This window comes from Vulpes vulpes, chromosome 7 (assembly GCF_048418805.1).
Source record: "Vulpes vulpes isolate BD-2025 chromosome 7, VulVul3, whole genome shotgun sequence".
NCBI classification, from domain to species: domain Eukaryota; kingdom Metazoa; phylum Chordata; class Mammalia; order Carnivora; family Canidae; genus Vulpes; species Vulpes vulpes.
Window position 1 is genome coordinate 18,738,013 of NC_132786.1, and position 14,929 is coordinate 18,752,941.

Consider the following 14,929-nt stretch of genomic DNA (forward strand, 5'->3'; position numbering starts at 1 on the left):
TTTTCCTTGTCTGGTTTCTCCCTACATTCTGCCCTATTGAGAGACTGCTTTGACACAGCAGAACAAACACCTCCGAGAGGTATGCGTTCTTAGAATCTCATTCTAACCATATAATTACTCCAAAGCCATACAAACTGACAAAGTTCTAGCAAAACTATAAAATTTTAAATACACAGTAGGCATTTGATTGCATTTTTTTTAAACCTAAGAAAATAAAAAGACATACCAAAACAGTAATGATGGTTTTAGGGTACTCAGGTCATTCAGTGTGGTTATTTTTCCCTCCAAGTGTTTATAATGTAAAATATTTTTATACAGCATTTATAATGCTTTTATAAGAATAAGAATTATTGGAATGGAAAAGTTCTTGGAAAGGAAGTCAGGAGGCCAGAGTTTTAATCTTGCCCTGGTTTTCTCTATCCTAGTATGAGGATAATACCCACTTTACCAACTTTACATAGATGTTGGATACTCAGACAAGGGAAGGTCTTCAGAAGTGCTTTGAAACATTTCAGGCCTAAGAAAGTGTTGACATAGTAGATGCAGAATTACTTGTTGACTAGTTAAACAATTTCCTGGATGTTGTTGGTGCTTCTCTTCATTCAAGACTGGGCGGTAGTCATTTCTTCGCTTGCGGTTGGCTTGCCTGTGCTGGGGAGAAGCTAGCCTGAGATTGCATTTGGGGAGCAGTGGGACAACAGTATGTGTGAGCAGAGGCTGAAGACAAAGTTTGCTGCAGAAAGTGTCAGGTCGACCTATTTAATGCGTTGACTTCTACCAGCAATTTATACAGGATAACCAGTTTTATGTACATGAGGAATTATAGGCAGGTACATTACTGGAGATATTGGGTTCAGCAACCAGAAAATAGGAAAGAAAAAAAAATATGTCAGTTATTGGCTTTGAATTAAAGTTTAAAAAAATTGTGTCGGAAAAACAGGATCTGCAAGCCAACCTCACTGAGTAACCAGGGAACAATAATTAAATCAATCCTGTATTTATTAGCCACTAAATAATAATTCAGGACATTCATCTCCACATGGTGATTCTGTGAGCTGAGACAAGCACATGTGGAGGGAGACTATTACACTGGTTTCTTCTTGGCTGGACATTAGAATAACTTCGGGTACTTGAAAGAAATATTTATGCCAGGCATAAATGGCATGATCTAATTTGCGGGGTGGAGCCTGGGTGTTTTGTTTTTTGAAGTTCCCCCACGTACCTGCAAGTTTAGAAGATCATAGAATGAGGGATCCCTGGGTGCCTCAGTGGTTTAGCGTCTGCCTTTGGCCCAGGGAGTGATCCCAGAGTCCCAGGATCGAGTCCCACATGGGGCTCCTTGCATGGAGCCTGCTTCTGTCTCTGCCTCTCTCTCTCTGTCTCTCATAAATAAAATCTTTGTAAAAAAAAAAAAATAGAAGATCATAGAATGAGAAAGTGAATTATTGGACTGGAAATGACCAGTGAGCCTGCTTTAGTGGAGCTAGGTACTGTGGACTGCAGATTAATAAAGTGCAGATGAATCCATAATGGGGGACGTCATAATTTAGTAGGAAATAAGGCTATGAGAATTGTTGGAAAAATTGACTGATCCCTGTAGGTTAGGACCTCTAGAGGCTGTGGGAAAAGCAGCATTCACTTCAGCTGTGCCCACTGCAGTCTCCGTCCAGAGACCTGGTATATGAAACATGGGCAGGATCCTAGATGAGCGCAGATGGGAACCTGATGGGTGCCTGTCTTGTACCCAGACTTCTGCTATGACGCTAGCATTTGCTGAAGAATGAAAAGGGACCATGGTGATGTCATTACCAGCTCGGATTTAACATAACAGGTGGTTTCACACCCTATTTGTTGCATTTAGAAAAACCAGTATTATTCTGTATGCACTCTGGACTTCATTTGGAATGAATTTTGACCATTTTTAGTAATCAAATCCACATTTAAAAATGAAAGGGACACCCCACTGAGAAGATTCAAGGAAACATACTGCAATTGTTAATTCCTGACACAAAACCTGTCTTCTGCATCTACAGGTTTTCTAAACCCTAGGTAGGTACCTGTTGCAGTCGAACTGTTGAGTAGCTAACTCACTTAGTCACCCAAGCAATTACATGTTTATTAAGACTGAGCAAAGTAGCACACAGTCATTAAGTACTGAAGAAAAGCCAACCAACTTCACTGTCTACTGTGTCAAGACTTGTAAAGAAGGTGATGAAATAAATGCCTATTTGAAGTAGGCTGAGAAAGGAGGGGAAAAAGCATTTTCTCTAAACTTTCTGAAAAGCAGGAATCTTTCAGAAGTAAGTGAAAAAGAGGGAAAGTGTGTGTGTGCATGCTTAAGCTTGAATGAAAATGGCAAAAGGTAGATTGGAAAAGGCAAACATGCTGAAAACAGGAGGCAGCCGACCTTAAAACTGGGTGCTAGAAAATATTTTTCTGTGATCCCCACAGCAACACTTTCTGCCTTTTTTTTTTTTTTTTAAAGATTATTTATTTATTTTATTCATGAGACACACAGAGAGAGGCAGAGGGAGAAGCAGGCTCCATGCAGGAAGCCTGATGTGGGAATTGATCCAAGGACTCCAGGATCAGGCCCTGGGCTGAAAGGCAGGCACTTAACTGAGCCACTCAAGCATCCCACTTTCTGACTCTTTCACATGGTGTGCTCTCCTCCATGAGCTCCACCTCTGATTTGTCACACTTAGGTGACCAGTGATTTGGACACCTACAGGTTCCCCTTCCTTTGGAGGCTGGCATAGCTAGATCCTCAAGTGAAGACAGGAAGTTGTAACCACCGACCTGTCTGTGGGTGAGGGGAGCTGCGGGTGCTCACCTTTCTCCTTCCCATGGATTATTTTGTCGTCCTTAAGCCTGCTTGTTGAATTGGGCGTGGGGAGACCCCAAGATAAAAGTGCAAATCTGATTACCCTGTTACCTTAGCTGAGGGAATCTGGAGGTTTCCTTCCTCAAATAAAGCTGGTAGTTGTTGAAGGGGCATGGAGCACACAGGAGAACCACCAATGTCTTGGAAATGGTGGAAACATGTATTGGGATTCTCCAGAGAAACAGACCTGGAAGGATATAGAGAGATATGTGAAAAGAGGCTTATTCTAGGAATCAATTTCTGTAATTGTGGAGGTCAAGAAGTTCTATGATCTGGGATGCCTGGATGGCTCAGCGGTTTAGCACCTGCCTTTGGCCCAGGGCATGATCCTGGAGTCCAGGTATTGAGTCCCACATCAGGCTCTCTGCATGAGACCTGCTTCTCCCTCTGCCTGTATCTCTCATGAATAAATAATAAAATGTTAAAAAAGAAGAAGAAAGAAGAAGAGAAGAAGAAGAAGAAAGAAGAAGAACCATGATCTGCCATCTGCAAGCTGGAAAACCAGGAAAGCCCAGTGGTGGAATTCATTCTCAGTCCAAATGCCCAAGAACCAGGACAGTCAACATATGAGGATAGGAGAAGATATATGTCCCAGCCCAAAGAAAGAGCTAATCTGCCCCTCCTCCACTTTTCTCTTCAGACCCTCAAGGGATTGGATGGTGCTCACGCACATTTGTAAGGGCATCCTCTCAAATCAGCCTACTGATTCAAATGCTAATTTCTTCCGGAAACACCCTCACAGGCACACCCAGAAAAAGGTTTTTTACCAGCTATCTGGTCATTCCTTGGCCCCATTCAGGTGAGGCTTAAAATTAACCATCACGACACATGCATCTCCTCTCCTTTGGCCTCTCCCACATCTTCCGGTTCGGCATCTATCATACCCTGTCCAGAACAGTAGCTATAGAATTCCTAGAGAGGAGATGAAAACAGCTCCCACCCAAGGGACCGTGGGGCCAGTCCTGGGTCCTTCTCTTTCAAGAGATGCTTATTAATAACGATACTTGACATTTTATTTTTTTAAATACTTTATTTATTTATTCATGAGATACACAGAGAAGAGAGAGGCAGAGACACAGGCAGAGGGAGAAGCAGGCTCCACGCAGGGAGCCTGACATGGGACTCGATCCCAGGTCTCCAGGATCACACCCTGGGCTGCAGGCGGCGCTAAACCGCTGCGCCACCGGGGCTGCCCCATACTTGGCATTTTAGAATCCACATTACCCAGCTGCTCACTCTGCTCCTCAGTAACTTAGATAACTGCCTCACAGTTAACCCAATGATTCAGAGATGCGAGCCTAGTGACCAAACAGCTCTCCCAATACAGGATCTCTCCCACCCCAGCAGAGCTCCCAGCCCTGTCGGCCCATCATTCCCTAGAGTACCCATCAGAGGGTCCATGGCCAGTGCTGCTACAGCAGCCCCCTCCTCACACCCTTATTGTTTGTCTTCTGGGAGGATCCCCTCCCTGAGCCCCTCCTTCACTTCCCCCCTGCTGTAGCCACTACCAGGTTTTTGTGGCCTATGGTGGCTAAGCATGGCCATTAGGAAACAACACTAGTACAATGAAACCTGTGCGTTTAAATTCTGTTTGAATGGAGTCGCTTTGCGCATATCATGACAGTGGGCAGTGAACTGTACTTTTGGCCCTGGGCAGCCACCCCAGCTGCAAGGGTCTAAAGTGTGGCTGGCTTTGTGAAAATCTACACTCTGTGAAGGAGAAACATGACGTGGATGTACTATGATGGTCACTTATTGTGTAAGCCAGTTATTGTAACTAGTCTAATGCTTAAGGGAAGTAGTTTTAACTGTTTTTACTGAAAAGATGGCTTAAACCTTTGGGACTAACCCAGCCTCGCTTTCCCACCTTTAGGAAGGCAGGAAGATAACCGCTTTCTTTTTTTTTTTTTTTTTTTTTTAGATTTTATTTTCTCTTGAGAGACACAGAAAGAGAGGCAGAGACATAGGCAGAGGAAAAAGCAGGCTCCCCACAGGGAGCCCAACGGGATTCCATCCTGGGACCCCAGGATCATGCCCTGAGCCCAAGGCAGATGCTCAACCACTGAGCCACCCAGGAGGCCTGATGATCAATGATTGGTGGGTCAGAATATGTGCTCTGAAATATGTCTCACTAGTGGAAATGTGTTTACTGTGGCTTTCCAGACTCTGCTTGTCTGGTTCCTCTAACAACAGTGGACATATTTACAATCAAGAGGCAGCTTGCGGCCAGGGAATGGAGGGAAAGAGATCACAGACTTCCAGGAACATTATCTTCACTAGCCTGTAAGCTCCTGGAGGATAGGCTGGTCCACAGATACTCACTCTGTACCTGAAAAGGGTAGCTAACAGAGAAAGCACTTGGTAATTGTTCTGAATATGATGCTCTAAGCACATGTGTCACTTGGGCCGATAATGCCCTTTATTTTACTAAGTGCAGTGGGACAAAAGGGTACCAGTCTGGGATAATTCTGTGGCAAGACTGCCTCTACACAGGAGAGTAAGTAGTTCTGGAGATCCCTGTCTTAAGAAGATAGGAACTAGTTATTTAGGAAGACAAAAGGATAATTATAGGATAATTTAAGGATAATTGTAAGAGTTATCTTTGTTGGGTGCCTACTATGTGCTAAGTACTGATCTCATTTGACTTTACAACTGTGGAGCACACATTATTTGCTTCATCTCTATTTGAAGAGACTGAGGGAAGCTCAGAGAAGTTAAATTGCTCATAGCTAGAGAGCTGTGATTTTTGGAACTTAAACGCAGGTATATCCAGCTGCAAAGCCCACCCTCCGCCTAAGCAGTATCTGGCACATGGTAGCTGCTCAGTAAATATCTGTGGAATAAGTAAATTTCCCATCCTCATCCTGTCTTCTCTATCTGCCTACCTGGGCCTTCCCCTGATTCCTCCTCTGACCTGGCTTGATGTTTCAAAGTAATGTTGACATTATGTTTTAAGGTTTTGGAAGAGGCTGTTGTTAAAGTGCGGTGTCCTGACCTGGGAGGAAGAGCTTGGCCCTCTTCTGACACATTAGCCCAGATCACTTCTGCATCATCCAGACCAACGCAAAGGCCTGGAATTGGTCCTGGTAAATGTGGACTGGGGAGGGAGAGTGGGAGGTAGAGCCTGCCATGAGGGAAGGGCAAAGGCCAGAAGATGGAGTCTGCGGACACAATTATTAATCTCGCAAAATTTCCAAAAAGGTCAGGCCCCATTTTCCCTTGGGATGCCCAATACATATTTGCAGGATTAGCAGAAACCAGAAGCTGGCATTGTTCGGGACTTCAGGGCAGGCCATCCCACACCGAGGGTCCGCCGAGCGTCTCCTCCCAGGAACCCTCGGCGGGGGGGGGGGGGGGGGGGGGGGGCGTGGCCCGGGCCGCGAAGTGGCCCCCGCCGGTCCCGGCGGGCGGGCAGGAGCTCGGAGGCCATTGGCTGGCGAGCTGGCTGCGCAGGGGCGGGGGCGCCGCCGAAGGGGACTGTTTGCTCCTACGGGCTGTAGATGGAGCTGTCCGGCCCCGGCGAGGGGGAAGGCGCCTGGAAAACGTTCTTCTTCTCCCTGGCCGGCCCGAGCGGGGAACAGGACTCCCAGGATGCAGTTTGTGTCAACACGGCCGCAGCCTCAGCAGCTGGGCATCCAGGGCCTGGGGCTGGACAGCGGGAGCTGGAGCTGGGCCCAGGCTCTGCCCCCGGAGGAGGTCTGCCACCAGGAGCCGGCGCTGCGCGGGGAAATGGCCGAGGGAATGCCGCCCATGCAGGTGGGTGCAGCCCCCGCCCAGCGCCATGGCCGCGCCGCCTGGCCGTGGGGGCGGGGCGCGGGGCTGCGGGACCCGGGGTGCGGGCGCGGGGTGCGGGCGCGGGGCGCCGAGGGGAGCGGGGCGGGGGCGCCTCGCGGCCGGAGGGCCCTGGGCGTGCGGGCGCCGGAGCTCAGGCCCGGGGGGCGGGTGGGCCGGGGCGCGGACGGACTGGCGCGGCCGGCGGGGCGCAGCGGCCCCGAGCAGGCCCGGCCGCGAGTCCTGCGCCCCCCGGCGTCCTCCGAGCAGGCCCGGCCCGCGCGCGCCGCCGAGCAGCAGGCCCCGAGGCCGCGTGCGGGCCGGGCCCGGTGCGGGCGCCCAGAGCAGGCCCCGCGGGGAGGGGGGCAGGGACCCAGCGGAGCGGCGACCGCCGCGCCTACCCCGGCCCGGGCTCCCGTCCGCGGCCCTCGTGCCCCGGCCCGCGGTGTGCGCGCCCCGGGGACGCAGCGGGGCACCCCGTCAGCTTGACGCCGTAGCCACTTTGACAAGAAGATTTTTTTCGGTGTCGTATTGCCGTCTCTCGCGGAGTATAACGAGTAATTCACTTTTCCCGTGCACCGGCTGTGACGGAGGAAAGGGGCCATTGAGAGGTGACTTTGCCTTCTTTTCAGCCGGTGGCAAACTTGGCTGCACTTTGGAGTCACCCGAGCAGCGTTTAAGACTCCTGATGCTCCACTTGGTCCCCAACCCGTGCAATCGGCGTCTCTGGGTCGAGAGTAGACACCAGTCAGCTCTTGAAGCTCCCTGAGAATCCCAGTGTGCACGAGTTTGAGAGCCGGTGCTTTGGGGTTGTGTACTGTGTGAAGGGCCGAGGTGGTGCGGAGGAGACCTGAGTAGCGCTCCCGGGAGAGTGGGGCCGAGAGTGGGGCCGGGGGCTGACCCCGCAGAAGCAGCCCCACCCCCCCTGCCCTCGGCCTGCTGCTCACCCTGGCTCTGAGAAGTTAGCCAGGAGTTGCTGTGCTGTGTTGTGTGAGATCATTTTTCAGCCTTACATCTCCAAACCTTACAAAAGTCTTTTGGGCCCAGTGGTTCTCTTAACTTCCAGTGTCAGCTCTGTAAACTTCTGTGGGTGGGGAGGAGTGAAGCCTCTATGAGCTCAGATGGATGGCTTCGATGGAAGAAACATCACCTCTTCACTTAACAGGTCTGGCACCCAGCGCCCTGCTCCCCTTGACCCCATGTTGCGGAGCAGAGTGATTTCCTGGGAGCTGTGGAGTGTTTCTCTGTGGCTGTCACAGCTGCCCTGAGTTAGGGCAGTTGGCAGGCCTGTCCCTGCCAACCTGTTTTCATTTTAGAACATAGGAATAAGGACTTGTATATGGAAGAAAGGCTGCTCATCTGCTCACTCAGGCTCTCTGGGGTCTCCCTTGGTCACGGCTCTGCCAGGTATGGTGGCAGCAGCATTTACCTGCACTGTGTTTTTGTTAGTAGCAGCACTTAGGGCTGCTCCAGTTGCCAGTGAAACCAGGAGCTGTAGAATGACTAGCCACGTCTCTGTGCCTCAATTCCATCATCTTTAAAGCAGAGATAATCATTCTTGCCCTAACCTGCTTAGAGATTGCAGGGAAGATTAGGGTCAGATGACTTACAAGAGAATTCTTACGTTGAACCAGAAGGCACTAGGCAACTCTAGAGATATTTGATCATCGAGTCTAGCCCCTGAAGAAAGTGGCTGTTCTGTGAAAGTGGTATGTGACATTGTAGACCTGCAAAAGGTCAGGTGGGCAAATGAGTGACCATTTTGACGCCTGCAGGCGGGAAATGGGAAGGTTGGCCAGTGGCTCCTTAGGCTCTTATTGGGAACAGAAATGAACACCAGAGCCCGGTGCCGTGGGAGCATGGCAGGAGAGCAAGAATCTGTGGCATCCGATTAGTTGTTCCCTGACCTCAGAACCCCCTCCCCTCTCACACAGGGTCTCATCCCAGGCTGTCACTTTCTCCCTCTGCACACAGGCTCAAGAGTGGGACATGGATGCCCGGCGACCGATGCCTTTTCAGTTCCCGCCCTTTCCGGATAGGGCACCTGTCTTCCCTGACCGCATGATGAGAGAGCCCCAGCTGCCTACGGCAGAGATCTCTCTCTGGACCGTGGTGGCTGCCATTCAGGCCGTGGAGAGGAAGGTGGATGCCCAGGCCAGCCAGCTGCTAAATCTGGAGGGGCGGACAGGGACAGCCGAGAAGAAGCTGGCGGACTGCGAGAAGACTGCCGTGGAATTCGGGAACCACATGGAGAGCAAGTGGGCCGTGCTGGGGACCCTGCTGCAGGAATATGGGCTGCTGCAGAGGCGGCTGGAGAACATGGAGAACCTGCTGAGGAATAGGAACTTCTGGGTGCTGCGGCTGCCACCGGGCAGCAAAGGGGAAGTCCCTAAGGTACGTGGCGGTCCCAAGGGACAGGGGTAGAATTGAGAACCAGCACATGTGAACAAAACTCTTGATTTCATTTGGCCAGAAAACTCTCTCTCCATCTTGCAGGATTTCAGCGTCTCTTTCTCTCTCTCATCTGAATGCAGTCGAGGCAAACCATGCTAACTGGAATTGCTAGAAATTTGTGACCATTGCCTCTGCGGGCCTTTCTTATACCTCAGAATTCATGCTCCATTTCACCCTTCCATTCCCTCTACTGCACCTGCCCCCATTCCCCAGTCCCCAGCCCCGGATCATCAACACTACAGTGTCCATTGATGACACAACCTTGTGATCCACTGAGAACATGGACATCACTGTGAGAAGCACTCGTGCAGCTGCTACATCCACCCAACGCTGCCTTCCAGATTCCTGCGGCCTCGCCAGTTCACCCTTCACTGACCCCCCCAGCTCACCCTGGCCTTCTCTTCTTCTGTGTGTCATCAACTCTTCCCCCTACCGATCGGTCTAGGTGTTCTAGAACATCACCCATCTCTGTGATGAAAACCTCCCTAGGCTCTGCCTCTTCCAGCAAGTGCCTCATCTCTCTGCTCCTCTTTAGAGCAGATTTCCTTAAACACGTCATAGTTGCTGTCTCCAGTTCCTTCCCTCCCTCTCCTTTTTAACCTTTTTATTGTAGAAAACCCAAACACACAAGTAGGTAGAACAGTGTGATGGACCATCATGTGCCCATCATCTAGCTGCAACAGCTGTCGGCTCTCGGCTAGTCTTGTTTCCCCTAAGGCCCCACCCACATCCCATTTTACTTACTTACTTACTTATTTATTTTATTTTAAAGATTTTAATTATTTATTCACAGAGAGAGGGGCAGAGACATAGGCAGAGGGAAGAGAAGCAGGCTCCATGCAGGGAGCCCGATGCAGGACTTGATCCCAGGACCCTGGGATCACACCCTGAGCCGAAGGCAGACGCTCAGCCACTGAGCCACTCAGGCATCCCTCTCCCATTTTATTTTGAAGCCAACCCCAGACATCAGTCTTTTTTTCTTTATTTCTTTTTGGTAATATTTCAGCGCATAGGTCTAAAAGGTAAAGACCCTTTTTCTGAAGTGAAACTTTGATGTCACTATCACCACAAAAAAGCCGTAGCCTACTCAAGTAGCCAGTCAGTGTTCAAATGTTCTTTTCTTCCAAACACGTTTTAGTTTGTTTTCTGTTAGTTTGTTTGAATCAGAACTTTAAGAAGGTGATATATGTTTTAGGTCTTGTGGAATTTCTTGGTTCCTCCTCCATTTCTTTCACTTTCTCCTTGAAATCTGTCTATAGAAGAAGCTAGGCCATGCGTCCTCGTGGCGTTCTGGCTGTCGGGATTCTGCCCTTGTGTCCATCGTCTCATTGAACTTGTGCCCCTATTCTCAGTATTCTAGTAAATTGGTGATTGGATCATTGTCCTGGATACTTCTGCCAATCAAGCTTTTGTTCCCACCTTTCCATCCTGTTAGTCTCACCAGAGTCCTCATGGTGTCCACACTTAGTTCTGCCTTCATCCTCTCTGCCCTGCAGGTGGCATTGTAGGCAGGTGGCCACGCCCTCTTTGAAATACCTTTCTGTGTGATCCAGGTTACCTCTCTGTGAGTAGCTCCTGCTCCATCTTCTTCACTGGTTTCACCTCTTAGGTTTGGAGTGGTCCAGCACTGGGTGTTGACCTTCGGTTCATCCTCTACACTTGCTCCCTCCTGATTTCATTCAGGCACCAAGTTTAAATGCAGCCCATGTGCTGTCAGCTCCCAAAGCAGTCTCGTCTCCCCCGCCCACTCTCTCTCTCTTGCCCAGATTCCCTTCTTGAATGCCAGATTCACATGCTCACCTGCTACTGCAGCAGGATTCAGTAAATATCTTAGGTTTAACACTACCAAATTGATCTCCCATCTTCTGCCTGAAACCTGTTCTTCTCCATCCTCGTCTCTGTGAAGACAGCTCTACCCTTCCAGTTGCTCCAGCTGAAACCTTTGGGGTTATGTTTGCTTCTTCTCTTTCTCAACCCTCCTTCCAATATATTAGGAAACACTGAGTTTTCTTCAAGATCCTGTCCATAGTCTGACCACTCCTTTCCACCTACACCGCTCCCACCATCATCTGATGAGAGCCACCATCACCTCACCTCTATTGCCGTGGCCTCTTGCCTGGTCTCCTTGTTTCTGTCCTTGTCCCTCACCCTATACAGTGTATACAGAGTTTACCCTATATAGAGATTCTCAACTCTGTTGAGAAACAGAGCAGCCAGAGAGCAGTCCTTTAAAAATATAAATCAGTTAACCTCTGCTTAAAATCCCCAAAGGGCTTCCCACCCCATGCAGCATAAATGCCCCTATTCCGTTAGGGACCTCATCTGCAGCCCACTCTTTCTGACCTCATCTCCCCTCTGCCCCTTTCATGCACTCCTTTCCAGCCACAGTCTCAACCTCAGGGACTTCCCTTCGCTGTTAAGCTCTCTCCCTGGGTACCTGCCCGGCTCCCTCCCCATCACTTCCATTAGGGGTCTGCCCTTCCATGGCCGCTCACCACAAAAGAACCACGTCCCCCAATCCCAACACACTCTTTTCCCCGTCCCTGCTCTCATTTTCTCTAAGGCACTGTGCCATCGGGCACCTTAAATATTTGCTTCTTGTTTTGTCTTCTTGGTTGGTTTTCCCTGACCAGAATGTAATTTCTGCTTGGCTCACCACTGAGCCAAGCAGAAATACTTGACTTGATTAGTCAATACTGACTTTTTTTTTTTTTTTAAGATTTTATTATTTATTATTCATGAGAGACAGAGAGAGGCAGAGACGCAGGCTCCCTGTAGAGAGCCTGATGTGGGACTCAATCCCGGGACCTGGGATCACAACCTGAGCTGAAGGCAGACGCCCAACCGCTGAGCCACCCAGGTGTCCCTCAGTACTGACTTTTAGCTAGTATCCAAAAAGTATTTGCCGAGTGACTGTCTAGCTGGAGAGCTCACGCTTCCACATGAGGGACCAGATCTTCTAGGTCTCTTTATCTGCCAGTGACTTGGCCAGTAGAGTTGTTTGGTGGTGATTTATTGAGGCCTCATAGAATTGACTTGTAATAGTGGTCTGGTTCCTCCCTAGAACCTCCCCTCCCACTGCAGCCACAGAGATTCCTGTTTGGTATGGTTTGGCATATTGGTTCTCTGGCCCAATCAGCATCTCCTTACATGCTGCCCTCTCCTCCTATCGGTGCTGCATGTTTTTTATTATTATATTTTTTTATTTTTATTTATTTATGATAGTCACACACAGAGAGAGAGAGAGAGAGGCAGAGACACAGGCAGAGGGAGAAGCAGGCTCCATGCACCGGGAGCCTGACATGGGATTCGATCCCAGGTCTCCAGGATCGCTCCCTGGGCCAAAGGCAGGCGCCAAACCGCTGTGCCGCCCAGGGATCCCTGTACTGCATGTTTTAATTCAGTGCTGTGTCCTCACGTGGCACTTCTTTGTGTCCCATGCACAGGATCAGGCATTAGGAATTCTGAGTTGACATGAGTCCTTACGGAATGATAGAATAGTTATGGACCTGGAATCAGGGGACTAGGGTTGGTTGGCTTGTTTTACAGACTTTATTTGGGGCAGCCCTGGTGGTGCAGCGGTTTAGTGCCGCCTGCAGCCCAGGGTGTGATCCTGGAGACCCGGGATCAAGTCCTATGTCAGGCTCCCTGCATGGAGCCTGCTTCTCCCTCTGCCTGTGTCTCTGCCTCTCTCTGTTTCATGAATAAATAAATAAAATCTTTTAAATAAATAAATAAATAAATAAATACTTTATTTATTCATGAGAGACAGAGAGAAGCAGAGACATAGGCAGAGAGAGAAGCAGGCTCCCTACAGGGAGCCCAGTGTGATACTTGATCCCAGGATCCCGAGATCACAACCTGAGCCAAAGGCAGATGCTCAACCGCCGAGACTCCCAGGTGCCCCGAGGACTAGGGTTTGAATCTTGGCTTTGCCATGAACTGTCTTCCCACAACTGGTCAAGTATGTTTTTGGTCATCTCTGAACCTCCTTAGTCCCTCTTTTGAAAGAAGTGAAGTATAAGTAAATAATTTCGTGAGTAAGTACCCAGCTGGCCCTTCTGTGTTTCTGTGTTCTCCTCTGTAAGATGAAGATGGTAACACATTTAGGACATGGGTTGTGAGGATTCACTGATTTTGTTGATGAACAGCACTAAGTAGCCCATTGTTTTATTTATTTATTTTTTAGCCCGTTGTTTTAGTTATCTATTGCTGTATATCAAATTACCCCAAACTTAGTAGCCTAAAAAAAGTTATTATTTACCACCTTCCAGTTTCTGTGAGTTAGGAATTCAGGAGCAGCTTGGCTGAGTGGTTCTGGCTCAGTCTTAAGAAGTTATAAGCAAGCTATTGGCTGAGTTTATGGCCATCTGAAGGCTTGGCTGAGGCTTGAAGATTGGCCTCCAGCATGGCCCACTCACTCAGCTGTTGGCAAAGCCTCAAGTTGGCTGTTGGCAAAGCCTCAAGTCCCCACCTCCCAGCATGGCCGCTTGAGTGTCCTCACAAAATGGTGGCTGGCCACCTTGCATCTTGCGGAATGCGTTATGCAAGAGAGATCAGGTTGGAGCTGTAATTTATTTGTTAGAAGCCAGTCACTAGGGCAGCCCGGGTGGCTCAGCAGTTTAGCGCCACCTTCAGCCCAGGGCATGATCCTGGAGACCTGGGATGGAGTCCCACATCAGGCTCCCTGCATGGAGCCTGCTTCTCCCTCTGCCTGTGTCTATGCCTCTCTCTTTCTCTGTGTCTCTCATAAATAAATAAAATCTTAAAAAAAAAAAAAAGAAGAAGAAGAAGAAGCCAGTCACTAAATCCTGCCCACACTCAAGGGGAGAAGAATTAGGATCTACTTTTTGAAGGGGTTGTCAGAGAATTTGTGGACATATTTTATTTTATTTTTAAAAAGATTTTTAGGGGGTAGCCTGGGTGGCTCAGCAGTTTAGCTCCTGCCTTCGCCTGGGGCATGATCCTGGAGTCCTGGGATCGAGTCCCACATTGGGCTCCCTGCATGGAGCCTGCTTCTCCCTCTGCCTGTGTCTCTGCCTCTCTCTCTCTCTTATTCACTCTCTCTCTTTATTCACTCATGAATAAATAAATTTTTTAAAAAATCTTTAAAAAATAATTTTTTTAAGTTAAAAAATAAAAAGATTTTTATTTCTTTGAGAGAGAGCAAAAGAGAAAGAGAGAGAGAGAGAGAGCACAAGCAGTGGGGAGGAGCAGAAGCAGAATCTCCACTGAGTAGGGATCCCTATGCAGGGCTTGATCATGACCTGAGCCGAAGGCAGACACCCAAATGACTGAGCCACTGAGGTGCCCTGTGGACATTTTTTTTTTCCCCTGTGGACATATTTTAAAACCAAGCCGTGAAGCACCATGAAAAAGTTAATAAACGTTGCTTGTGATAGTTATAACTCCTTGTGTACTATTGACCATTCTAAATGCATCCTCTTTGTCGCAATCAAGGAAGGCTGTTGTCTCTCAGATCCTTCGTGCCTCTTGGATTCCATTGTGTCTGTTAATTGGTTGACAGACAATTCACAGGCAGTCTTTTCTGTCCAGCTAGGCTGTAGGCTCCCTGCGGTCTCTGGCCTGTCTCAGACTTCTGCTGTATCCTGGCACAGGGAAGTTTTTATGTAGTGATGTCTATTTCCAACTGTGAGAGTATGATTCCAGAATTGTGCGTAGAAGTGGTAGGGTGATGCAGAGGAGTTGGCATGTTGGAAAAGGTGATGAACTTGGTTTTGGATTTATCTAGTTTGAGGTACTTAAAAGGTGATTAAATGGAGTCACTCAAAGGGCTGTTGAAATCTGAACTCTGAAGGA

General features: G+C 49.0%; 1 protein-coding gene across 7 annotated transcripts in view; it reads left to right on the forward strand.

The window, feature by feature from the left end:
- LOC112916239 (zinc finger protein 212) overlaps positions 1-14,929 on the forward strand; it is a 61,197-nt gene that overhangs the window by 4,146 nt on the left and 42,122 nt on the right. For all 7 annotated transcript variants that reach the window (XM_072764963.1, XM_072764966.1, XM_072764964.1 and 4 more), the window contains exons 2-4: positions 4,806-4,981; positions 5,841-6,640; positions 8,630-9,049. In XM_072764963.1, the coding sequence (XP_072621064.1) occupies positions 6,476-6,640; positions 8,630-9,049 (585 nt within the window). In that variant the 5' untranslated portion in view covers positions 4,806-4,981; positions 5,841-6,475. The remainder of the gene's footprint in view (positions 1-4,805; positions 4,982-5,840; positions 6,641-8,629; positions 9,050-14,929) is intronic.